Source organism: Vipera ursinii (genome assembly GCF_947247035.1).
Source record: "Vipera ursinii genome assembly, chromosome: 7".
NCBI lineage: Eukaryota > Metazoa > Chordata > Lepidosauria > Squamata > Viperidae > Vipera > Vipera ursinii.
In genome coordinates this window covers 9,803,094-9,828,603 of record NC_139521.1, presented here as the reverse complement: position 1 = coordinate 9,828,603, position 25,510 = coordinate 9,803,094, and the positions used below count along the sequence as shown (strand labels likewise).

At 40.9% G+C, this 25,510-nt stretch overlaps 1 protein-coding gene across 1 annotated transcript in view; it reads right to left on the bottom strand.

Annotated features, from left to right (window-relative positions):
- Window positions 1–315: 315 nt before the first annotated feature.
- PDGFRA (platelet derived growth factor receptor alpha) overlaps window positions 316–25,510 on the bottom strand; it is a 54,668-nt gene continuing 29,473 nt past the window's right edge. The window contains exons 9-23 of the mRNA XM_083367896.1: window positions 24,442–24,565; window positions 23,380–23,573; window positions 22,208–22,302; window positions 21,988–22,120; window positions 19,485–19,589; window positions 17,419–17,529; window positions 16,159–16,312; window positions 13,016–13,182; window positions 10,104–10,213; window positions 7,563–7,685; window positions 6,327–6,438; window positions 4,360–4,459; window positions 3,042–3,147; window positions 2,120–2,355; window positions 316–1,003 (exon numbers count right to left, since the gene is read on the bottom strand). Of these exons, the coding sequence (XP_083224022.1) occupies window positions 856–1,003; window positions 2,120–2,355; window positions 3,042–3,147; window positions 4,360–4,459; window positions 6,327–6,438; window positions 7,563–7,685; window positions 10,104–10,213; window positions 13,016–13,182; window positions 16,159–16,312; window positions 17,419–17,529; window positions 19,485–19,589; window positions 21,988–22,120; window positions 22,208–22,302; window positions 23,380–23,573; window positions 24,442–24,565 (2,018 nt within the window). The 3' untranslated portion in view covers window positions 316–855. The remainder of the gene's footprint in view (window positions 1,004–2,119; window positions 2,356–3,041; window positions 3,148–4,359; window positions 4,460–6,326; window positions 6,439–7,562; window positions 7,686–10,103; window positions 10,214–13,015; window positions 13,183–16,158; window positions 16,313–17,418; window positions 17,530–19,484; window positions 19,590–21,987; window positions 22,121–22,207; window positions 22,303–23,379; window positions 23,574–24,441; window positions 24,566–25,510) is intronic.

Sequence of the window (25,510 nt, the reverse complement as noted above, 5' to 3'; positions counted from 1 at the left end):
TATTCCTATTTCTTAAACAAGGTTTAATTTACCAAAAGAGTCAAATAGAAGAGCTTTTTGTGTAAATATTTAAATCCTAAAATGATTTAGTTTGTTAGTAGTGACTTTAATACTGTGTTTTAACAAAGGACAAGAAGTAGTTATAAACTATACTTAGTAATACTGAGAACAGTAGATAAAGAACTATTCCTCTATGGTTATGAAAAAAAAAATCTCATTTGATTTAATAAGCTATTGAATATATTTTGGAAATACCTATCGTTCCCTTTTGTTTGCATTATCTGTAAAAAATAAAACATTACTTAGTGTTAATCCATTTCATGCTTTTCAAAAGTGGTTTCTTTTTGATATGTAATTCATTTCAGGTGCTAATCCACCAGCAGCTTATATAAACTTAAGGAAGTAAATATGCCAAAGTCTTAAGTGGTCTTCTTTTTTTAAAAAATATATATATATCCTGGTAGGAACAGGTATTTACACAATCACACTGACAATGATTCACCGTAGTAGAAAATTTATCCGTCTGAGTTATGAATGCCCTTGAAACACAAATTGAAGTATCCGTGGCCTTTTTCTTGATTCATCCATCTACTGAAATAGCCAACACATGCTGAGATGCTACGGGAGTACTTCAAGGAAGAAGGATCCTTGAAAACTGGCTCCTCAAAGTCTTTCGCCAACCAAGGGAGATTTTGAGACCACTTGTTGAGAGGCATGAGCATTGGCAGGTCTTTACCGTCTGTTTTGGAGTGCTTTTCCCTACAAAATTGAAAGTTCACGAGTCATATCTTGATCTTCCTCTTTTCTTTTTTTCATTTTGCACTGCTCAAACGTTGCCCGCTCTCCTTTCCAGAGTTACAGGAAGCTGTCCTCAACTAGTTCCGAGGAATCCATTCCAATATCGTCGATAATGTCAATATCATCAACGGTTTCATCTTCTCGCTTCACGAACGTGGAACTGCTGGATCCGGTTTCGATGGCACTTTCCTCAGATGTCTGAGAACTGGGTAAGAACGCGGAAGAAAAAAAAAGTTAGGAAAGATTACAAAGCCCCACAGAAAATACTTGACTTATTTGTTCGTTTGTCATATGTATATGGCCACCCACCTCACAAGAAATTGACTCCGGGCAGCGTACCACCCTTAAATCACTTGTTATATACAGTGGCTGCAGAAAGACTATAACAGTGGTGGCGAACCTATAGCACGCATGCCACGGGTGGCACGCAGAGCCCTCTTTGTGGGCATGTGTGCTGTCACCCCAGTCCTAGGCCTTCAGCTGTGTTTTAGAAAACCCTTTTCTATTTAGGCCTCCGCCGCCATGTGCAAAAAAAAAAAGGTTCAATCAATTTCAACTTCTCACAGGAAAAAAAAGATCTCATAAAGTTGGAATTGATTGATTGAACTTTTTAGTCCCACCCAGTCTGCTGTTACCACCACAGCCACGCCCACCCAATGGGCCATGCCCACCCAATGGGCCATGCCCACCCGGCACCCAACGATTCATAAGCAGGTTTTGGGTTGCAGTTTGGGCACTTGGTCTCTAAAAGGTTTGCCATCACTGGACTATAACATAGAGGAGAAATCTAAGCTTCTGGATATTTTATTTGTAAATGCATTCACAGATTTCTAAGACTGCCACTCACTAATCCAACAATGTGCCCAATAGCTCCATTACCAAAAGGTGCTTCAGTGCAGTGGGTTTGCAACATTTCCTTCTACACAAATAAGGGAATTCTAGCTCCATTCTGCAACTGCTCAGAAACCTAGGCAACATCGTTACATGTGATAATGCCAAACAAGAGCTGTGGTGACACAGCGACTTTGAATAAGGTGTTGCAGACTGACTCTGCTCACTGCCAGCAGTTCGATCCCGACCGGCTCAAGGTTGACTCAGCCTTCCATCTTTCTAAGGTCAGTAAAATGAGGACCCAGATTGTTGTAATCCACTTAAGAGGGTGCTGTAAAGCACTATGAAGCGGTATATAAATTAAAGTGGTATTTCTAGACTGAAAACGCCAATAAAAATGAGTTAGTTAACAGGAACTGCGTAGGTAAGCTGGATATACTACCTCACGTGACCAAAATTGATGGCATGATGAAGTCCCTTCTGTCCTTACCTGTGTCTGTTCCTTTTCCCCATTTCATCTTCTGATACTGGGTCAATATCAGGCAGTGGGATTATATAGCCACTGTCTGCGCTGAGTCTTTGTTCATCAAATCCACTCTCTCTGTCTTTCAGCTTGTCCTCGTTTTTGTAAGTGACACCAATATATGGATTGTCACAGTCCACTCTCATGCGTGTGACAGCAGGATGATCACTCTTTAAGAAGTCCAAGTGGATTCCATCGTAACTCTAGAAAAAAAATGGAAAAAAATTGCTTAGACATTCATCTTTATTCTCTTACAGCTTTATCAACCATTCCTCTCTGTAAAATCTAATGTAAGCTGCAAGAAGGTTTCCTTTTGCCGTGCAAGGATCATGCTTCACATGTAGAGTGTTTTTAAAGAAAAATAATTATTCCGTAAGTGGAACATTTTTTTTTTAATGAGAACACTGGTTGTAGTAACTCAGGCCCTGCAGCGCAAACGGCTGTGGTGGCCCTGCACAAATTACAGGGTAGCAGCAACAACTTTTTCTGACATTGTCGAGAACGTCTTTTAGAGATAAAAGATGGCTCAACAGATTTGGAAGCATGAAGTATTAAAACTAAACTTATAGTCCATAATTGCAATAAGAAACCAAACAACCTGTTAACTTTCAACAGCTTTTCCAGGATCTGCTATGCGACGGATCATCTGTCTTTTTAGAAATGGCACAAGATAAGTCAATCCTCTATGGAAAGGGGCCTAAAAAGCATGTATGTTGCCCATCCAACCGTAACATTTGCCAGGTTTATCCCAGGCATCCCAACCATTTATCTCCACATTGCCATCATTCCCTGAAATATAATTTTAAAACCCATAATTCAGCCCCACAATCATAAGGAAACATATTTTTGAAATCCTGAAAGCAACATCCATTTTCTGAAAAAGACTAACCTTCTTGTATTCACCAGGCAACAGACTCTCAACTATTTCACTTAAGTGGTAAAAAGATGGTCTCTTTTCAGGTTCATTATTCCAACATTTCACCATGATGTCATACCTGGGAACCAGACAGAAGAAAATGCCTCATAAGTAAATTGTTGACAAGATATAAGGCTGATGAAAAATAGGGGGATGACAAATGACAAATGTGCACCGCAATGAAACCAACATTGAATCAGCTATCAACTTTCATTCTCTGCTCCATTATATACCCTTTTATACCCTTAAGTATCTCAGGGAATTCACGACTATCTGTTAATTAGTTACCTAATTGTTTTATCAAACAGCATCTTTTTCTTAAAGCACAACACTGTTTTGTTTTGTTTTTTTAGGAGAAGCAATATTGCAGGAGGCAAGCCCATTCATAGCTAAAGCTCTAGTGTAAATTTCGAAGTTCAGCCTGGAAGCATTTTGGGACTAAATGCTGCAAGGACACCAAGCTGAAAAAGTTTAATCCTATTATGTGCAATGGCAGAAAGTGAAGAGGAACTGAAGAGTCTCTTGTTGCGAGTGAAGAAGGAGAGTGCAAAAGTTGGGTTGAAACTAAACATTAAGAAAACCAAGATCATGGCATCCGGCCCTCTCAATTCCTGGCAAATAGATGGGGAAGAAATGGAGGTAGTGACAGATTTTATTTTCCTGGGCTCCAAGATCACTGCAGATGGGGACTGTAGTCAAGAAATTAAAAGACGCTTGCTCCTCGGGAGGAAAGCCATGGAAAATCTAGACAGCACACTAAAAAGCAGAGACATCGCCCTGTCAACAAAAGTGCGTATAGTCAAGGCTATGGTCTTCCCAGTTGCAATGTATGGCAGTGAAAGCTGGACAATAAGAAAGGCCGAGCGCCAAAGAATTGAGGCCTTTGAACTCTGGTGCTGGAGAAGACTCCTGCGAGTCCCTTGGACTGCAAGGCGATCAAACCGGTCAGTCCTAGAGGAGATCAACCCTGACCGCTCTTTAGAAGGCCAGATCCTGAAGCTAAAACTCAAATACTTTGGCCACCTAATGAGAAGGAAAGACTCACTGGAGAAGAGCCTAATGCTGGGAAAGATGGAGGACAAGAGAAGAAGGGGACGACAGAGAATGAGGTGGCTGGATGGAGTCACTGAAGCAGTAGGCGTGAGCTTAAATGGACTCCAGAAGATGGTAGAGGACAGGAAAGCCTGGAGAAACATTGTCCATAGGGTCGCGATGGGTCGGACACGACTTCGCAACTAACAACAACAACATTATGTGCAAGCAGGGAAAGAAGATGCAAGTGAATACATACACCTCAGAGGTAGCATGATCTGGTTTTGTCATACGATAGCCACTTTTAATTTTATTATAGAAGGTGGAGTCAACCAACATGCCAGGGTATGGGGTCCCACCTGAAAAACAAAAGCAGGAAGTTGACATCACTTTTTTTTTGACTCAAGAAGCAAATCCAAACAATCCATCTTTTAAATCTTACAAGGCTGTATAAAATTTGACTGGTTCAACATACATCAAAGGATAAGAGTCCAAGAATTTACACCCACACATTTTTTTTAGAAAGCAGGTAAATCAAGATAAAATAATAATCTGGTCACATCCTTCAGGCATAATTTCAACAGCCGCAAAACTTCTAAAGAAGCAACATCTCCTTCATAAATATGTGCGTTCAGTGGTTGGGAGAGCAAAAGCAATAGCACTTAGACTTATATGCCGCTTCATAGGGCTTTAAAACCCTCTCTAAGTGGTTTGCAGAATCAGCCTATTGCCCCCAACAATCTGGGTCCTCATTTTATCAACCTGGGAAGGATGGAAGGCTGAGTCAACCTTGAGATGGTCAGGATCGAACTCCTGGCAGTGAGTTAGCCTGAAGTACTGGATTCTAACTACTGCGCCACCTAATCAGTCTAGATTGAGATTCAGTAGACTCTTAAATATTTTGCAATCTATAATAGTATATATAAATCACTGGTCAAGGATAGACAATTGCAAAAAAAATGGAGGATGTTTTACAGATATCCAAATAGATAGGAACATACATTATTTATTAATGTCTTGCAACCCAACAATAAACCCGCTTAATTCTATGGCATGAAGCAAAATTGGAGTTATTGGTTTAGCACACAGGTCTGCAACCCGCGGCTCCAGAGCCGCATGGGGCTCTTTCAGCCGTCTCCTGCGGCTCCCAGTCGTCTGCCATGTGCAGTCCCCCCCCAAAAAAAAGTGGGACTAAAAAGGTTCAACCAATCAATTCAAATATGCAGGGTAGGTGCATATCTCGCCTTGGCTCCACTCTTCAGTCAAACCCTGTTCTGCGCATGTGCGCATGTACGCACATGTGCACACATTTTTTTGCGGCTCCCAGTTTTTCCTTTTGTGAGGGAACCGGTTCCGAGTGGCTCTTTCACTGTTTCAGGTTGCTGACTCCTGGTTTAGCATGACATATGAATCCATTTACTTATTTTATGGGTGGGCCATATTTTTGTGGCCATCACTGGACTCAGCATTGAGACAGGGGTGATAGGGTGGAAGATTGAGAGCAATAATGTTGGTGGAGGCACAATCTTGCAGGCGGGACTATGTTTCGGGAAAAGCGTTTTGAAAATGAATTGTTTAGCTTTAATTAAAGAAAAGAAAGAACAAAAAAAAACCAGTAGAAAATCTATCTTTGACATCTTATATATTGGGTTAATATGTCATAATAAAGATCAAAATTATGGTCTGAGTTGCAAAAAAAAAGCAGCCCCTACAACAGAATCTCTTCATATTTTCTGATCAAATATGTACATCAAACCATGTGCAAAAGATATTCTGCTGGTGTCTGACTGACATCCTGAAACTGTGTTTATGTATTATTTAAAAGAATATGTGGGTGCACAATTTATTTTAATTTAACAATAACAAACAGACTATTACAGATTGCCAACATATATCAAAAACATTGGAGAACTTTGAAATTAACATCGTTTACAAAATTAACTTCTTAGAATTCTAAATTCTAATTCACATAATTTGCTAAAAAATTTGGAAATGAAAAATTACAGGATGCCACGTTTTCATCAATGTATACTTGCTGATATTATGTTGTTATTTTTATTGTTGTCGGTTAGTACCAGAGGTTCATAGCAAATAAAAAAAAAGTAATACTGATACCATTTTGCTTAACATGCCTCTAAACTAAAGTTGCAACCATAATATATTGCAGAAGGCTATTTATTTATCAGGTTCAATTCTTTCGTACACCAAAGCAATTAATTTGCCTACCAAGAGAAAATATTTCCCATAACAGAATGCCATAGGACCAGACATCACTTAATGTGGTATACAGGTTGTCAAAAATGCTTTCAGGTGCCATCCATTTGACTGGAAGGAAGGTCTGAAAAAGGCAAACGTTAATTAGAAAACATGCAAGAGTTGCTGTAAATGAAATATTCACTATCAGGCTGTCTTTAAAGTTGATTTGTAGCCATACGTATGTGGGTATGTCGGTAGCAAAGACACTTAAAGTTGGCCATTTTTTAAATGCTGTAGCTTGCTCTTCACCCACCCAGTGCTGGGATTCAGCCGGTTCACACTGGTTCGGCAGAACCAATACCTATTTTTTTTGTTGCCAATTATGATAAATCTGTGTTTTCCAGAACTTGTCTGGTTTTGTTGTGATTCAGGGTCAGCCTGTGGGTTCGGCAGTTGGGTCGGACAACTCAGAGGAGGAGGGGGGTGTTGAAGACCTTGCTGAGGGGGTTGAAGATCTTGCTGATGATAGCCCTCAGGCAGGCCCCTCCCACTTGGTCACCATGGAGACCCAGCTGTGTGAGCCTGACAGTGTGGATGAAGATGACCCACAGCTGGCCCTGTTCAAGGACGCCCGACGCAGGAGGCAGTCAGGTAGGAGTAAACAGAGGAAGGCTGTGGGGCTTCTCGGAAGGAGGCAGAGAGAGGCTACGCCCTGAACTCTTTATAAAGGGAATGTGTGGGGAGGGCTGGTTTGCTGAAAGCAACCACTCAGATAGTGTTTCCAAGCTCCTGTATCTTGGTTCGTGTCTTGCTTGTTTTTTGTAGTAATAAATTTGGCAGAGGTATTCCAGCCTCTTGCCGTTTGTAAAGGGGTTGCCTTTTCTGCAGGGCCGGTAGCAGGCTGGTACAGAACAGGTTTTTATTCAAGTAGCTGGGGTTGTGGTTTTTAGACGTTTTCTTGTCTAGCTATACACAACGCTCGGACAAAGGCAAAGAACGTTGAAGTGAGGACGCCGATCAAGAAGCAATATGGAAATATCCTAAGAGTTTTATTGTTTTTTGGTCAGGTGTTATTTAATATTTTTTTTGTTAACATTTTAAAACTCTTTCTTGCAACACAAGCTAGTTTTGTGTACCTCTTTTGTTGTTCTTATTTAAGCATTAAATGCATGAAATAATAAACCACCTTTCGGTATATCGTTCTTTTGTATACTTAAAACGGTCGCTAGGGCAGCCACCCCACATAAAAACAACAGCAATACGTACACTGCCTTTGGAGACATAGTTTGAATCGTGCATGATATCTCTTGCTAGTCCAAAGTCACAGATCTTCACAATTTTTCCTTCAGCCAAGAGGACATTTCGTGCTGCCAGATCACGGTGCACGCACTGTAAAAAATAAAAATAAATAAAAAAGATACATTAGTCATCTTTAGAATAATAACCTGCCTTTGGTATTCAGTGGAACCCTTGGTACTCAATTGCTTTGAAACTCATCAAATTTGGTACTGCGAAATTTTTGTCCTGGTACTCATTGTTTAAAGGTAAAGGTAAAGGTAAAGGTTCCCCCGCACATGCGTGCTAGTCGTTTCCAACTCTAGGGGCCGGTGCTCATCTCCGTTTCAAAGCCGAAGAGCCAGCGCTTGTCCGAGGACGTCTCCGTGGTCATGTGGCCGGCATGACTAGATGCCAAAGGCGCACGGAACGCTGTTACCTTCCCACCGTAGTGGTCCCTATTTTTCTACTTGCATTTTTACGTGCTTTCGCACTGCTAGGCTGGCAGAAGCTGGGACGATTAACAGGCGCTCACTCTGTTACACGGAACTCAGGATTCAACCTGCCAAACTGCCAACCATCTGATCGACAAGCTCAGCGTCCTAACCATTTGGTACTCAATGCACAAGCTAGAACTTGTCGCTATCAGCTGCCTTGTGACTCACTACATTATTCCTTATGAGAAAAAAGTGTTTGGTGTTCATCATTTTTGATACTCATTGTGCCTCCCGATATCAATTAACAATGAGTATCAAGGTACCACTGTATAGAGTAAATAACAACAACAACAACAACAACAACAACAACAATAATAATAATAATAATAATAACGATGATGATGATGATGTTGGAAGGGACCTTGGTGGTCATCTAGTCCAACTCCCTGCTCAGGCAGGAAACTCTATACTACTACAGACAAATGGCTGTCCAGTCTCTTATTAAAGACTTCCAGTGTTGGAGCATCCACAACTTCTGGAGGCAGGTTGTTCCACTGATTAATTGTTCTAACTGTCAGGAAATTTCTCCTTAGTTCCAGGTTGCTTCTCTCTTTGGTTAGTTTCCATCCATTGCTTCTTGTCCTGCCTTCGGGTGCTTTGGAGAATAGCTTGACTCCCTCTTCTTTGGGGCAGCCCTGAGATATTGGACCACAGCTATCAGGTCACCCCTCGTCCTTCTCTTCATTAAACTAGACATGCCCAATTCCAGCAACCGTTTCTTGTAAGTTTTAGCCTCCATTCCCTTGATCCTCTTTGTTGCTCTTCTCTGCACTCTTTCCAGAGTCTCAACATCTTTTTTTTACATTGTGGGGTTGGCTGATGCTAGGAAGAAACATTGCGATGATCTTAACACATTTGAAATGTTAAAGGTGGGTTCTTTAAAGGCGAACCCTCTCTTTTCCATCTTTAACATTTCAAATGATAAATGTTGGCATTAAGATCATTGCAGTGTAGCTTACTTAAGCGAAAGTAAGAGGAAGGATGAGTGCAGAAAAAACCACATCTAGAAGACTAAGCAAACCAGGCTGAATTTGTTTCTGAATTTGTTTGGCACTGTCTCCCTCTTGACCACACGAGCATTTCAAGCTGCCTAGATCCTAACATAGAAACTGTGACTTACACATAAGATATGTAATGGACAGCAGATCTATGGAATAAGTTGGTGTAAAAATTGCTGACAGGGATAAACTCCTAACTCTGACCCAACCATTGTACATTCAGGAAGATCCCTCTGGTAAAAGTGTCCTTCTTGGGGTACAACATTTAAATATTCTGGTTGGTTGTTAAATTCAGACAGGGTCCCTTTCCCATCCCCATTCTTAAAATAGCTGAAGTGACTGATTAAAAGAGGTGAAAAATTGGTGTTGGAAGCTAGGAGTGAAGTGGTTTCTTCTTATCTCCCCCTCACAATAATATTCATTTTTCAGAAAATAATATGTAAATCGGGGGTCTTCAAACTTGGCCCTTTTATGACTTGTGGACTTCAACTCCCAGAATTCCTGTCTGGCTGAGGAATTCTGGGAGCTGAAGTCCACAAGTCATGAAAGGGCCAAGTTTGAAGACCCCTGATGTACAGTAAATGTACAAATGGACTCCTTCCAGATTTGGTGTTTCTGCATTCATCCTGTCAATAACCCAGAGCCTATGTTCTGTAATGATATGTGTGGAGCCTATCAGTTGTGTTTGAATTGTGTTTCTTCCTCATTGCCTGATTTAGATAACTTCCCTCTTATTAATCTTGCTAGGGAATGGCATTAGTGTATTTTGTTTTGTTTTGTTTTGCAGAATTTAATAGGAAACTTTAGCTCTAAATACGTTATACTGGATTTATGACAAAATTGGCTGTTTGAGTTTTTTGCCTTGGATTGGACAACTGTGTGGGGAAAATGTCAATTGTCTCAAATTATTTATACAATGTAAAATAATCATTTTCTCACGCATGTTCCGTTGACTGTTCCTTTTATAAGAGCTCTTTGCAAAGCTTGGATGCAAACTTTGTTTACATGAAGTCACCCTGTCAAGCTCTTCCACTTACATTTTTTGAAGCCAGGAACTCCATTCCCCGAGCTACTTGGTAGGTGAAGCTCAGAAGATCCAACAAACTGAGGCCTTCTGAACTATCATCAGAAAGCAGATTCTTCCCATCTGGTTTCATGGAGAGGAGGAAAAAATGAGAAGAAAATTCTTTTGTTAAATTTCGACTCCAGAGGAATCCATCAATCCTTCAATCTCTTTCAGGCAGCCTCATAGTGAAAGGCTTTTGAACAGGTTGCATCTTTCTGAGACGTGAAGGAGACAATTTCATGGTTCCGATAAATGAGACCGTTCAAACAAAATGCAGGCATTATCTAAAAAGTCTTAATAATGAAACGAAACATCGGCACTCATGGAGGGGATGCCAGAATCTGAAATCTCCTCCCCCCAAACCCATTGTAACACACATAATCCCCGGCCCTTATCTACACATCGTAAATCACATTATCCAATTAGTTTTACATATGAAGTTTCACTTCCCATTCTGTACTCAGGCTTTTCTTATCTTCTCAAAACATCCAGCCGATGGTTTCCCCCCAAAGCGAAGCAATTAAAGTAACAGGCTGTCTCTCATATTGTCAGTGCAAAATATGTCAATGTTTGCAGCATTGACAGACATCACGGTGTCTCCAGCAGACTGATTTAACCACAACCCGCCCCCCTCCCCACTTTTCCTGCATAAAATTCCAAGGATTAAGTACTTATTATTGCTACTTCCTTAGATTGTCATTTCCCTTTACCAAATCCAGCAACTTTTCCTCTGTCGTTCCATCACATCGGTACTATCTCCAAAACATTTCAACATAACAAGCTACATTTTTATCCATCGGTAATAGGGAAGAGTATTTTTTTTTAAAAAATATCCAAATACTAAATATAGTTTTATTTCTGCTTTAATTATAGACATTTTTCCTAGAAATTGCAGGATTAAAGGAGTACCACCTACACATTACAGAGCTTGTTGTTACTTTATTCCCTTGTGGTTTAAATCCAAAGGCATCATTTAGAAATGGCCTGGAGTCGTCCACTTGTTTTCTACACATATGCATTTTGGTCCTGTTTAGTTTTGCTAGGCTGGCTCGTGCTTTTTGGTAATTGAGGTCACCCAAGGCTCTCAAAGGATCAATGACTCCACAGCATCGCTCTTATTATGCTCGGGAAAATGACAGCTGCAACAGGCCTGAATTATAATCATTTGGTTACTTGTGGACTCAGTAAGGCCCTAGTGGACCAGCCTCTGCCAGTGGAGCTGGGACGGGAAGAGAATCCAGTTCGAGAATCAGGAGAGAGAGCAAATCTGTTTTGTAAGCCATGGATCAGATTTCAGTGTAATAGGACAGTAAAAGGGATGAGTTGGTCATACGGCCCTTGACTAACCATCAATTTGGCATTCTACAAATTACTTCTCTTTCAAGTCGGTTAACTCTTAGGAATGAATCCTAATCTAAGGCAAAGCACAAAAGCAGTGGCTCAAAATCAGCCAAATACCCCCCCCAAAAAAGGAAACCATTTGTGCCACCAATGACACCGGCTCTCATTAAGCCTAAGAAACATCATTGATCAGTTTTATGGATAGAGGCACATGTTAGCGTTATGCGCTGGGTAAGAGGATAAAGAAAAGATAGGAAATCTTTGACTCCACAGGTCTTCCTGAACACCTATCTCATTTTGAATTATAAATAACAACTGATGCTGTTCACAACAAACTTAAATAACCAACCGAATTGTAAGAAACAATATAATTGTCATTTGCAGAAAAAAAAGAGCTAAAGCTAAGTATATTTTTGCCTTCCCTGTCCCCCGAAGTAGGAAATGTTAACACCTAATGTGACTCTGCCTTTTGTAGCAGTCTTCAAGATACAGGAACTTTCCGAGACTCAATATTTGGGAATCTTACGAACCAATCGCTATGTGCATAAGGCATTCCAATTGCCTTAATACTTCACTTTCAATTTTTCCTAGTGCACACAATATCTACTAGTGTGCAATAATACGGTGACATTTGTTTCAAGTATGTTAATGTTATTTGAATTTCTTATTAGGCCAAAATGTGGCTTTAAGTAAAGGCACCCTTGAATTGAGCTTCATTATGGGTGACTCTATGGAGGCATCTCTGCTGCTTTTCTGGTGGCAGTATGGAAATTAATTTGCAATTGCTTTCTTCCATGATGTCTTTTTGACTTCCTAGACTAATCTATACTCTGCAATTTCTGATGGTCTCCCATCTGACAACTAAACATATCCAGCCCTGCTTATTTTTGGAGACTTGTTTTAAGTTGCTTACAGTAAACACAGCAACACAGATGATTCTACAGCAGGGATCTTCAAACTTGGCCCTTTTATGACTTGTGGACTTCAACTCCCAGAATTCCTCAGCCAGGCATGCATGCCTGGCTGAGGAATTCTGGGAGTTGAAGTCCACAAGTCATAAAAGGGCCAAGTTTGAAGACCCCTGTTCTACAGGAAGAATAAATACATTACGTTTTCCGTGAAACAGTTATGATTCAGATTATAATCAATGAGAGGCTGCTGTAATCTTTCAGACTTTATACGACCTCTAAAACCAAGCTGAAATAATTCAATTTTTAGGAAAATTGAATGCTGAAATGGCCATAAGACCTGACCCTTCGCTACCCTTGTGCACATACAGAGAGATGAACACAGAAAGAGATCATTGCAGGGACAATACGAAACCAAATGTTGCACACTACAGCCAATGAGGTGAAATGACAAAAGCCATCCACAAAACCTTCTAGCTTTTGCTCCTGCAAGATTAGCAACAACTTCAAATTACTTTGTTCAGGGGAAAGAAAAAAAAACAGTTCGAGGAGAACACTTAACCTTAATCCAGTCTGATTCTTTGCAGAATAAAGTTACTTAGCTATGTATGCTAAGACATGTAAGTGGACTTACCCAATATAGATTTTTTCTTATATGAAGCTGGGCGATCATACAAAGATCTTTGGATGTCAGAGTATCTCGACTTGTCTTTTCTTTCTAACATGGGCACATACTGAGTTGTCTCTGCTTGTTTCATATCCATATATTCCCCATTATTTTCAAAGGACAGGATGACATAGCTGGAATTGAAAGCACAGTAACAATATGAAGACATTGGAGTTTGAATATTTAGTGTATTTATCATACTGATCTGTTATTTGTTGATTATTTAGAATATTTAGAACAGAACAGAGCTGGAAGGGACCTTGGAGGTCTTCTAGTCCAGCCCCCCCCCCCACTCAAGCAGGAGGACCTATACCATCTCAGACCATCACTGGAGATTTTTTAAGAAGAGATTAGACAGTCGCTTGACTGTCTGCAGTGATGGAGCGCCCATGATTTCTGATGGCAAAGCTGTTCCACTGGTTAATTGGTTAAAATAAATAAATAAATAAATAAACAAACAAACAAACAAACAAATAAATAAATAAATAAATAATTGTCCTCACTGTTAAGTTTATCCTTAATTCCAGGTTGCTTCTCTCTTTGATTAGTTTCTAGCCATTGTTTTCTTGTCCTGCCCTCTGGTGCTTTGGAGAATAACATGACTCCCTCTTCTCTGTGGCAGCCCCTCAAATACTGGAATATTGCTATCATGTCTCCCCTATTTCTTCTTTTGTTTAGACTTCTTTTGTTTAGCATGCGGCTCTTTCAGCCATCTCCTGTGGCTCCCAGTCCTCTGCCATGTGCAGTCCCCCCCAAAAAAGTGGGACTAAAAAAGTTCAACCAATCAATTCAAATATGCAGGGTAGGTGCATATCTCGCCTTGGCTCCACTCTTCAGTCAAACCCTGTTCTGCACATGCGCGCATGTACGCGGATGCACACACATTTTTTTGCGGCTCCCAGTTTTTCCTTTTGTGAGGGAACCGGTTCTGAGTGGCTCTTTCACTGTTTCAGGTTGCTGACCCCTGGACTAGCCAAACCCAAGTCCCACAGCCGTTCTCTGTATGTTTTAGTCTACAGGCCTTGGATCATCTTAGTTGCTCTTCTCTGAATTTTGTTTCCAAATTTTCAACATCTTTTTTGTGATACGGTGACCAGAATTGGCTGCAGTAATCCAGGTGTGGTCTTACTAGGGTTTTATAAAGCGGTACTAATACCTCACGTGATCTTGATTCTATGCCTCTGTTTATACAACCCAGGATTGTGGTGATGAGTTTTAGCAACATACAATGCAGTGGTCAGCATGGTTTGGTTAACAGTCTGTCAGCCTTCCACCCACATGAAGCTATGGAGCTCACCATAAAACTTTCCTGTTAGGATATCAATGGTGACCTCAAACCAGCTTTTGGAAAATGAGACCAAGAGGGTAGTACGGTTGTTAGAAATTATTTGAAACTTAGAATGCCATCCCTTCGGCATTCCCACTGCCATTTTGCAACTCATATTAGATGTAAGAAACTAAAATTAAGTACAGTGTTATCTCATTTCAGGTCGTCCTCGGCTTACAACAGTTTGTTTAGCGACCGTTCAAAGTTACAACGGCACTGAAAAAGAAAGACTTATGACCGTTGCTCACGTGTACAACCATCGCAGCCTCCCGTGGTCAAATGATGTACGTTCAGATGCTTGGCAATTGGTTCACATTCGTGGCGGCTGCAGCGTCCTGGAGTCATGTGATCAGTTTTTGCAACCTTCTGAGTAGCAAAAACAATGAGGAAGCCAAGTTCATTTAACAATGAGAGAGATGGCGCAGTTGTGGTCGTAGGTCGAGGACTAGCTGTATTAAGTAAGCGTTGTATTAAGTATTTTTAGTATAGCTTGGAAATGTAAAGAAAGGTCCATGATGAACCTGTTGTAACAAAGCTCTAGGGAAGTTTCCTCAGCCTCATAACTCTCATATCTCAGTAAAAAGGTAAAGGTTTTCCTGTCAGGCATGTCAGATTCTGGGGTACAAAGCTTATCTCCAATTCTTGGCTGAGGGAGGCAGTATGAATAGAATGGAATGGAATGGAATGGAATGGAATGGAATAGAATAGAATAGAATAGAATAGAATAGAATAGAATAGAATAGAATAGAATAGAATAGAATAGAATAGAATAGAATAGAATAGAATAGAATAGAATAGAATAGAATAGAATAGAATAATAATAGAATAGGATAGAATAGAATAGAATAGAATAGAATAGAATAGAATAGAATAGAATAGAATAGAATAGAATAGAATAGAATAGAATAATAGAATAGAATAAGAATAAGAATAGAATAGAAAAGAATAGAATAGAATAGAATAGAATAGAATAGAATAATAATAGGATAGGATAGGATAGGATAGGATAGGATAGAATAGAATAGAATAGAATAGAATAGAATAGAATAGAATAGAATAGAATGGAATGGAATGGAATGGAATGGAATGGAATGGAATGGAATGGAATGGAATGGAATGGAACGGAATGATGGAATGAAGAATAGAATAGAATAGAATAGAATAGAATAGAATAGAATAGAACAGAACAGAACAGAACAGAACAGAACAGAACAGAATAGAAGAATAGAATAGAATAGAATAGAATAGAATAGAATAGAATAGAATAGAATAGAATAGAATAGAATAGAATAGAATAGAATAACAGAGTTGGAAGGGACCTTCTAGTCCAACCCCCTGCTCAGGCAGGAAACCCTATACCATTTCAGACAAATGGCTGTCCAGTCTCTTCTTAAAAGCTTCCAGTATTGGAGCATGCACAGCTTCTGGAGGCAGGTTGTTCCACTGATTAATTGTTTTCACTGTCAGGAAATTCCTCCTTAGTTCTAGGTTGCTTCTCTCCTTGAGTAGTTTCCATTCGTTGCTTCTTGTCCTACCTTCAGGTGCTTTGGAGAGTAGCTTGACTCCTTCTTCTTCAGGGCAGCCCCTGAGACATTGGGACATGGCTATCACATCCCCCCTCATCCTTCTCTTCCTTAGACTAGAGATACCCAATTCCAGCAACCATTCCTTATATGTTTGTCCAAAGACAATTCCTGTGGTCATTGGCCAGCATGGCTATACGCTAAATGCAGATGGGACAGATTAATATTGTTTCTTTGATTACTTTAGAGCTCATGCTTACCTTCTCGTGCTTTCATCTGCAGAATTCATGCCAAAAATGTCCAGATCCTTCTTTGCCTTTTCAGGGTGCCGACTCAGAAAATTATCCCTATTTTTATGGAGGTAGTTCACCAAGTCTCCGTAAAAACAGTACTCTGTTATGATGTATATTGGACCTAACGAGGAGGAACAAAGCAGAATACTAAATGCCTCCTGGAAGTCATGTTTGGAAACTAATTGGAGAACACTGTCTCAATGATAGGGATTATGTCCCAATAGCAATGATTCTTTCTCGGTGTACGAACTCCAAGAAGCATGAAGAAAGTCTTTGAATTCATCTCCCATTCTTGTCCCAAAAAAGGACCCAGATTGTTGGGGGCAATTAAGCTGACTTTGTAATAACGCCGCTTGGGGTGTGTGTGAAAGCCCTAATAAGCAGTCATATACATAGAATGAAGGCTACTGCTAAGCTTGTAAGCCGCCCTGAGTCTTCGGAGAAGGGCGGGATATAAATGGAATTAAAAATAAAAAAAACGCTGAGAATCCTAGGTGGTCTCCCCAAACCTGCCTTTTGAGACATATTTAGTGGTCATCAGAGACTTTTCTAGACTGAATTATACACATAAACACCACGTCCTTAAAGGCTGTCAGCAAAGTTCTGAAATCCAAATGTCAAGAACTACGAATGATAACCTACCATGTTCGTAGCAACCTTTCTGTACTTGGAAGCAGTGGTGGCATTCAACCAGTTGGTACCAGTTCGGCAGAACCAGTAGCTAATTTTGTTTGTTGCCAAGGCCCAGAATGGACTTCTGGAAGCGGCATCCACACAGAGAACCAGTTGTTCACCTATTTGAATCCCACCACTGCTTGGAAGTCTCTTGTCGCTTCTTTCTATGGCTAAAAAGAGGCTGCGCTTGGCTTGGTGAGGACTTAAATTATGCAGTCCTGATAATACAGGATTGACAATAATTATAGAATAATTATGCTACCTCCTGAACTGGGCGCCTTCCCGATGTGCTTGCCATGCTGGCTGGTAATTCATAGGAGTTGTCATTTGAGCAGATCTGGAGTTGTAGTACCAACACATCTGAAGAACATTATGCTGGGAAGACTTGTGTAGCGAACCGCAACAATGATCGAGTTAAAATGGCCAGTGTTTGATTTCTTAAATTACAACCTACTCTTCTAAATACTAGCTCAATGAGAGCAGCCAGCCCTGCTGATCTCTTTCTTTTTTTTTCAACAGAAAGGGACAAAGAGGACTGCTAGAGAAATTTACCTGATTTTGTGCAGGCACCTAAGAGGTTGACTATGTTCAAGTGGGGGCCAAGATGGGTCATTATCTTTAATTCAGACATAAGAGCCTGCTTTTCGCTGGATCTTGCCGTTGCTGGTGGGAAAATACGGTACACAGAGAATTAGAATGTGCTATTCCAGAAATTACAGGTAGTCATGAGCACAACTGAGCTCAAACTTTCTGTTGTTAAGTGAGTTTTAACCCTGTTTTATGACCAATCTTGCCCCAGTCATTAAGTGAAGCACTGCAGTTAATTACTAACCCGGTTGTTAAGTGAATCTGGCTTCCCCATTGACTTTCCTCATCAAAAGGTTGCAAAAGGTTGACCACATGACCTTGGGACTCAGCAATGGTCATAAGCATGAACCAGTTGCCAAGCATCTAAATTTTGATCCCCTGACTTGTGGGGATGCTGCAAAGGCCGAAACTGTGAAAAATGGCCAGAGGTCACTTTTCCCAGGGCTGTTGTAACTTTGAACAGTCACTAAATGAACTGTTGTAAGTCGAGGACAACCTGTACAGAATTAAGTTATCATGCTTGCTGTTCCTTTATGAACAGGAATCTTCTGGGGGGGGGGGGAAATAGTTTTCAAAAATAAAATCTGCTAGAGAAAGAAAACTCCTTTCATTTTATTTGCTGATTTCTTAACCTGCTTAATAAATAAAGTGGCACTATCTTCCTACGGTGGACATTTCCCAGTATAGATTGTTTTCTGAATCAGACTGTGAGCACTTCAAAATTATTATTTTGCACCATGAATGACTTATGACTTACAACTGTCACAGCATCCCCGCAGTCATGAGGTCAAAATTCGGGCACTTGGCAACTGTCGACTATTTACAACCGTTGCTGCATCCCTGGGCTGTGTGACCACCATTTGCAAACTTCCCAACTGGCTTCGGACACACCAAAGTCAATGGGGGAAGCTGGATGTGGAGCTTAATGACTGCATGATTCACTTAAGAACTGCAGTAATTTACTTAACAAATGCGGGCCTAAAATTGGCCGTAACTCGCTTGATAACTGCCTCGCTTAGCAATGGAAATTCTGGTTGCCAATGGCACTTGTGCGTTGATGAGTTCCTATATAAAAAAATTAGATTTTCTCAGCTCCGCTACTATGAACAGAAGTATCGACTGGTAACTTTATTCAATCCTTTTTTTAAAAAAAAATAAATACTAGTCACATTAAATATTAATTCTAGAGGAAATACGTTGAGCTGATTAATTTTTATTGCAAGCTCAAATGCTAACGAGATGGCATTAAAGAGAAAGATAAGATAAGATAAGATAAGGTGAGGTGAGGTGAGGTGAGGTGAGGTGAGGTGAGGTGAGAAGAGAAGAGAAGAGAAGAGAAGAGAAGAGAAGAGAAGAGAAGAGAAGAGAAGAGAAGAGAAGAGAAGAGAAGAGAACCTTTATTGTCATTTTTTACTGTGGGCACAACGGCACACATCAAAAAATGAAATTTAGTTACCCGCTCTCAAAGTGAACACATACATGACACACACCTAAACATACTATATACAACATATACATACTATATACAACATATGTATAGACCAGTGTTGGCGAACCTATGGCATGCGTGCCAGAGGCGGCACTCAGAGCCCTCTCTGTGGGCACGCGCGCCGTTGCCCCAGCAGAGTTCGCCAGAGTAGCGAGCACGTGGCGTTTGGATGCAACAGGGCAGGAAGTGAGCAAGCAAGCAGCATTGCCCCTCCCCCCGGGGATGCCCCAGAGATGGCAAGGGACTGGCCCCGGCCACGCTCACCCAGTCTGCCGTGACCACTGCAGCCATGCCCACTCAGTGGGCCACGTCACCCCGCCCCCGCTGAGGGCACCATAATGCTGATACAGCCCTGGCACTTTACGATCAATAAGTGGGTTTTGGGTTGCAGTTTGGGCACTCGGTCTATAAAAGGTTCGCCATCACTGGTATAGACCAACACCCCTACATATACATAACACATGAATACTAAACACGGTCCATCTTGAATATATAACAGAATGATGCGGTATGTTAGCTGTCAATGGGAAAAAATACTTACGTTTCAACATTTTCACAGCTACTTTCATCACTGGTTGTGATCGGCTTAGTCCATATGCGGTTCCTTCCACTACTTTCCCAAAAGCTCCAGAACCAAGGATTCGGCCTATAGACAAGAGAATACAGTTACTGAGAACTAACACTGGAGTTATTTTTTTTTCCTTCCGAGAGTTTTTCTAAATATGTGGCATGGGTAACTTTTTTAACTGTGTAGTTAATTTATTTTGGGGCTGTTATTTAATTCTTTTTTAATTTTTGTATTGTTGTTTTTTATTGTTGTTAGCCGCCCTGAGTCCTTCGGGAGATAGGGCGGCATATAAGTCCCAAAAATAAAATAAATAAATAAATAAATAAATAATAAACTTCTGTAAACCCAGGAAAATCTACTGGCACCTTCTCCTTGAGCACTGGAAGCCTGTTTTTAATTAGGTGAGAGTTGAAACTCAAAAAAAAATGTGACCTTATTTAAATTCTATACCGGATGCCCATCTAGCTACAATCTGAAGTGATAAAGTTGAGAATTCCACCATCTTAAATTATGACTTCGTTTTGCATAAAATAAGCATGAGAAAAGATAGAAAGGAAGATGCCGTAAGTAAGCAGAAGTGCCCCAAAGAGAAATGCTCTCTTTTTTTTTTCATCATGTCACTATCAACAATAGGACATTTGATTAGCTCCAGGCCAGGGAATAGAAACAGCATGAACTGCTCCAGTGTTACTGGGATTTGTCATGAAGCCCCATAAAAGAAGAAAAAATATATATTTTCCATTTTACCACGATAGGAATATCTTCCAAGGCCATAGCAATCTCACCTGTAGCCTTTTGTGCCGTTTGGGATGAAGGATTTGTTGCTAAGAGGATCAGCATAATAACAGAATAACAATGTTGGAAGAAAACTTGAAGGTCTTCTAGTTTAACCTCCCCCCCACCTTGCGTTCAAGCAGGAAACCCTATGCCATTTCAGGCAAATGGCCGTCCAATCTCTTCTTAAAAATCTCCAGTGTTGGAGCACCCACAGCTTCTGGAGGCACGTTGTTCCACTTATTAATTGTTCTCATTATCAGGAAATTTCTCCTTAGTTCTAGGTTGCTTCTCTCCTTGATTTGTTTCCACCTGTTGCTTCTTGTCCTGCCTTCTGGTGCTTTGGAGAATAGCTTGACTTCCTCTTCTTTGTGGCAACCCCTGAGATACTGGAACACTGCTATCATGTCCCCCCTCGTCCTTCTCTTCATTAGACTAGACATTCCCAATTCCAGCAACCGTTCCTTATATGTTTTAGCCTGCAGTCCCCTAACCATCTTTGTTTCTTTTCTCTGCACTCTCTCTAGAGTCTCAACATCTTTTTTACATCGTGGCGACCAAAACTGAATGCGGTATTCCAAGTGTGGCCTTATCAAGGCCTTGTAAAGTGGTATTAACACTTCACGTGATCGTGATTCTACCCCTCTGTTAATGCAGCCTAGCACTGTGTTGGCTTTTTTGGCAGCTGCAGCACACGGCTGGCTCCTATTTAAGTGATGGTCCACTAGGACTCAAGAGATCCCTCTCACAGTTGCTACTATTGAGCCAGGTGCCACCTATTCTACACCCCTGCATTTGCTTTTCTCGCCTAAGTGTAGAACCTAACTTTCTCACCACTGAATTTCATTTCATTAGATAGGGTGTCAAGGTTGAATTGCTGAGATGCCTGCTAACTTCTATTGCTACTCAACGTGCCATACAAACTGGGGGGTGGGTGGGTTAGAAAGCATTGGAAGGAAACAGGATTCCAAGAAGCCATCCACGGACCGTTACAAGAATGCCAAGGTCATTAACGCAGGTGTCTGATGGAGAAGTGGACCGTTCCCATAACAAACCAAACTTATACTGTATGATTGGGCAATGTGAACACCTGGTTGGTGGGTGTTAAGGGAAGCTATTGTTAACTAGGTAAAATTTCATGCAGGGAAATTAGAGCTGGCTCTTCTTCTTCAGTTCTGAGATGTGTATTCAATAAAGCTTCTATTTTATGGCTTTCAAAACCTTAGAAATTCCTCTCTCTCTTTTTTTTTTTGGATCTGCTATTCAGACAGTTGACATTGGGCCCAGTGTTCAAGTCTGTAGAGATCTTTCTAGAGTATTGGCTGTTCCTGCCACCTTGGTGTCAAAACCATTTCTGGTACATTATTATATTAGAACAATTAACCAATGGAACAACCTGCCTCCAGAGGTGGTGAATGCTCCAACACTGGAGGTTTTTAAGAAGAGATTGGACAGCCATTTGCCTGAAATGGTATAAGGTTTCCTGCCTGAGCAGGGGGTTGGACTAGATGACCTCCAAGGTCCCTTCCAACTTCTTCTTCTTCTTCTTCTTCTTCTTCTTCTTATTATTATTATTATTATTATTATTATTATTATTATTATTATTATTATTAGGAATAATACCTCTGAGTTTTTCTATGAAAAATTCTGAGACTCTTTCCTTCACTGCAGCAACTATCGCAAGTCTTTGGGTGATCCTTACCTAGCACTAATCCATCCCTAGGAAATTCCCATCTTGAGTCATAGGGCAACTGCATAGGATCCACGTAGATGTACTCGTGGCCATCAGGACTGATCGACTCAATGACTCTCCATCTGATCTCATATCTGGGTTTCTGCGCAAAAGAAGGCATGGAAGATCAGCTCCAGCCCAACACATTAAATCATGCAGAATATGGTTTAGAGAAAAGATTTCTCCTTACCTGCTTCCATATGATTACCAAGACAATCAGCGCGATTATTACAATCACAAGGAGGACGAGGACAGCAGCTGCCACCGTAAGTTCTGATCTTAATGCTGTAAGAAGAAGCACAGAGGATTCGTTCGTTCCTTCTTCTTCTTTTTTTTAAAGCAAACTAACTTTTCATTCTGACTTTTCATTCTGGCTTCCTTTTCGTTCTGACTTCACTGGTATTAACATAGGACAGGCGTGGCTGGAATTCTGGGAGTTGAAGTCCACAAGTCTTAAAGTAGCCAAGTTTGAGGAAACTTGAAAAAAGTGACTGTTGTGTCCATAGTTAATGGGAGTGGTTTCCCAAGGCGGGAAAACCGGGTGCAGTTATTGGTTGTTACATTCTCGGCGGGAGATTCTGGGCCGGGGATTGGTTATGTTTAAAGGCACCTTAGTATATAAGATAGGGCTCAACGGCTGTTAGCCAGTTGACCCATGTGCATTCAATAAACGTTCTCTGTTCAACCTCGCTGTCTACGCTCGTCATTCCGGACTTAACAGTGACTTATGACCATTTTTCATCCTTATGTCCGTTGCAGCCACTCCATGGTCACGTGATGAAAATTCAGCTGCTTGGCAACTGGCTATTTATGACAGTGTGCAGTGCAGTTGCCTGATTCCCCTTTTGTGACCTTCTGACAAGCAGAGACAATGGGGATTCACTTAACAGCCATGCTACTAACTTAATAACTGCAGTGATTCACTTAACAACCGTGGCAAGAAAGGTCCCCAAATGGGGCGAAACTCACTTAACAATTGTCTTGCTTAGCAAAGGAAATTTGGGGATCATTTGTGGATTATCTGTATTTAAAACACTCATAAAAACTCCACACATTGGCTTTGAATAATAAGTTACTATTACCTTAAGACAGAGTCCCCAACCCCTGGTTTGTGAACCGGCACCGGTCCACGGCATGCCAGAAACCGGTCCGCACAAACAAGCAAAGCCCCATCTGTGGGATGCGTGCAGCACACAAAACCACGCCCCCTCCGGTCCACGGAAAAACCTCTCTCCACGGAACCGGTCCCTGGTGCCCAAACGATTGGGGGACGCTGCCTTAATACATTTGATTGGGTGTCTAAACAGGTGAAAGTCTTCTAAGCTAAACTAATGAACATAAAATCAAACAAAGTTAACGTACTAGGAGCCACCAGCTTTAGTTCCCTTGTAACAGTACGAAGGTCATTCCTAGCCATACAGCGAACAGCCATGATTTCTTCCACCTTCTGAAATGTCACCTGGCTGGCTACCATGTTCCTCTCATCGAGATGAGTCTCCACCGTAACGTCAGAGATATTGTTGGTCAGGAGAGTCCACGAGGTGTCATTGTTGCATCTAGAGAGAAGTCACTTTTTGATTGATCCCGCCCAAAAAAAAGTCTTTCTTTACTGAAGACTATTTAGTGAATAAATATCTTGATGTGCATCGGGACACGTTGCCCAAGCAGCATCAAAACTTTCTTTGAAAAACAGCCACTTATTAATATCACAACAACAACATTTCAGGAGTGTTAAGAATGGTTCCATGTACATGGACAAATCTCAGCTTTTATCCTTCATTCCAAAGTGTTTGACAGATTTAGCATGATTTTCCCACAAAACTTAAGCTTAGGAAATATTGCTAGACGCAGTTCATAAGGTTGACTTATTACTAGCAACTAATCTTGGGTTTCAAATTATGTATCACTCCAACACGCAAGGGGTACCTGTTTCTATAAGGAAGAAAATAATAGGTGCTGAGTAGACACCAAGTAAGAGAAATGATTAACCATTGCTGTTGGTCCAACTCTGTTGAAGAAATCTTGTGTCTTGGGTTCTTTAAAAATACATTATGTGCATTCGCACATTTAACAATACATTTGATTGCACCCAAGAGTTAAAAATTCAAGAGGCATTTTAATCAATATAAAATGGTACTCCCACTCCCAAATCTGAAATCTGTACATCAGCAATGTCCAAACGTATTTTCAAATGGTTTCAACTCCCATAATCCTTTAATCCTGACTGTACATTGCCATTTTGTGTTACTGCTTTATTATTAGCTAATAAATGATTCCCAACTTCAGAATTATGGGAGTTGAAATGCAATGCAAACTGGAAGGCGTCCAGTTGAGGAACATATATATTATGAAAAGGATGCAGTAAACATGTTGTTATACCAGCCAGCTAAAGCCACTTAAGGCAGCCAAAATCAAAGGCCTTACTTCTTAATGTCTTTGCAAACCAGCCATTCCACGTCGGGGAGGGGCGTGCCTTCGGCCAAACATTTGACGGTCTGCCCAACAGAGCCGTGGTGATTATCTACCAGGTCTCGAATTAAAGCTGGAACTGGAAAGGGATAAATTGGGAAGAGCGTGTAAGTGGTTTGTCTGCTGGAGCTGGTTTCTTTGGTGCCAGACTATTTTTGAATTCACATCTGCCTGGCAGACACAGTTGTTTCTTGAGGAAATGCAGCTTCAGAAATGGAGGCCTGGTTTTTTGTTTTTTGTTTGGCTTGTATTCCCTGAGACAGGATAGTCTCCTGCATTATATGAATTGTTGTTGTTGTTAGTTGTGAAGTCGTGTCTGACCCATCGCGACCCCATGGACAATGTTCCTCCAGGCCTTCCTGTCCTCTACCATCTTCTGGAGTCCATTTAAGCTCACGCCTACTGCTTCAGTGACTCCATCCAGCCACCTCATTCTCTGTCGTCCCCTTCTTCTCTTGCCCTCAATCTTTCCCAGCATTAGGCTCTTCTCCAGTGAGTCCTTCCTTCTCTTTAGGTGGCCAAAGGTTACTTCTAAGTAACAAGTTACTTCTAAGTAGGAAGACTGCATTACTAGATGGCAATATGTTGCGCATTTTCCCAGAGGTAGCCCCAACTAAACGTAGTCACAAGCTGCGTAAGGAGACTTTCTTGAATCTGGTGGGTTTGGGATCTGTTGAACGTCCCTTAGTAGTCTCAGCCAATATGGCCCAACAGGGTGCTTGCAAATCATGAGAACTGAAATCTAGTCTATATGGAAATCACTACCATGAAGATAATTGATATGAGATCAAGCTACTGATAGTGTATGTGTAGTCCTCTTTTAGCATAGCAACATTGGGACAAACAACTTGGTCAGTGAGCAAAGCAGCCACCAAGTGAAACCAGGACTGTACTTATGATTTTACTTCAGCTTCTCTTTGCTTTACAGACCTGCAAAGGTTATAAATGCAATACAGAATATCTGGGGCCATTTTGACTATAATAGAGTATAGGCAGCCGCGTAAGACATTGCATTGAACAAGTC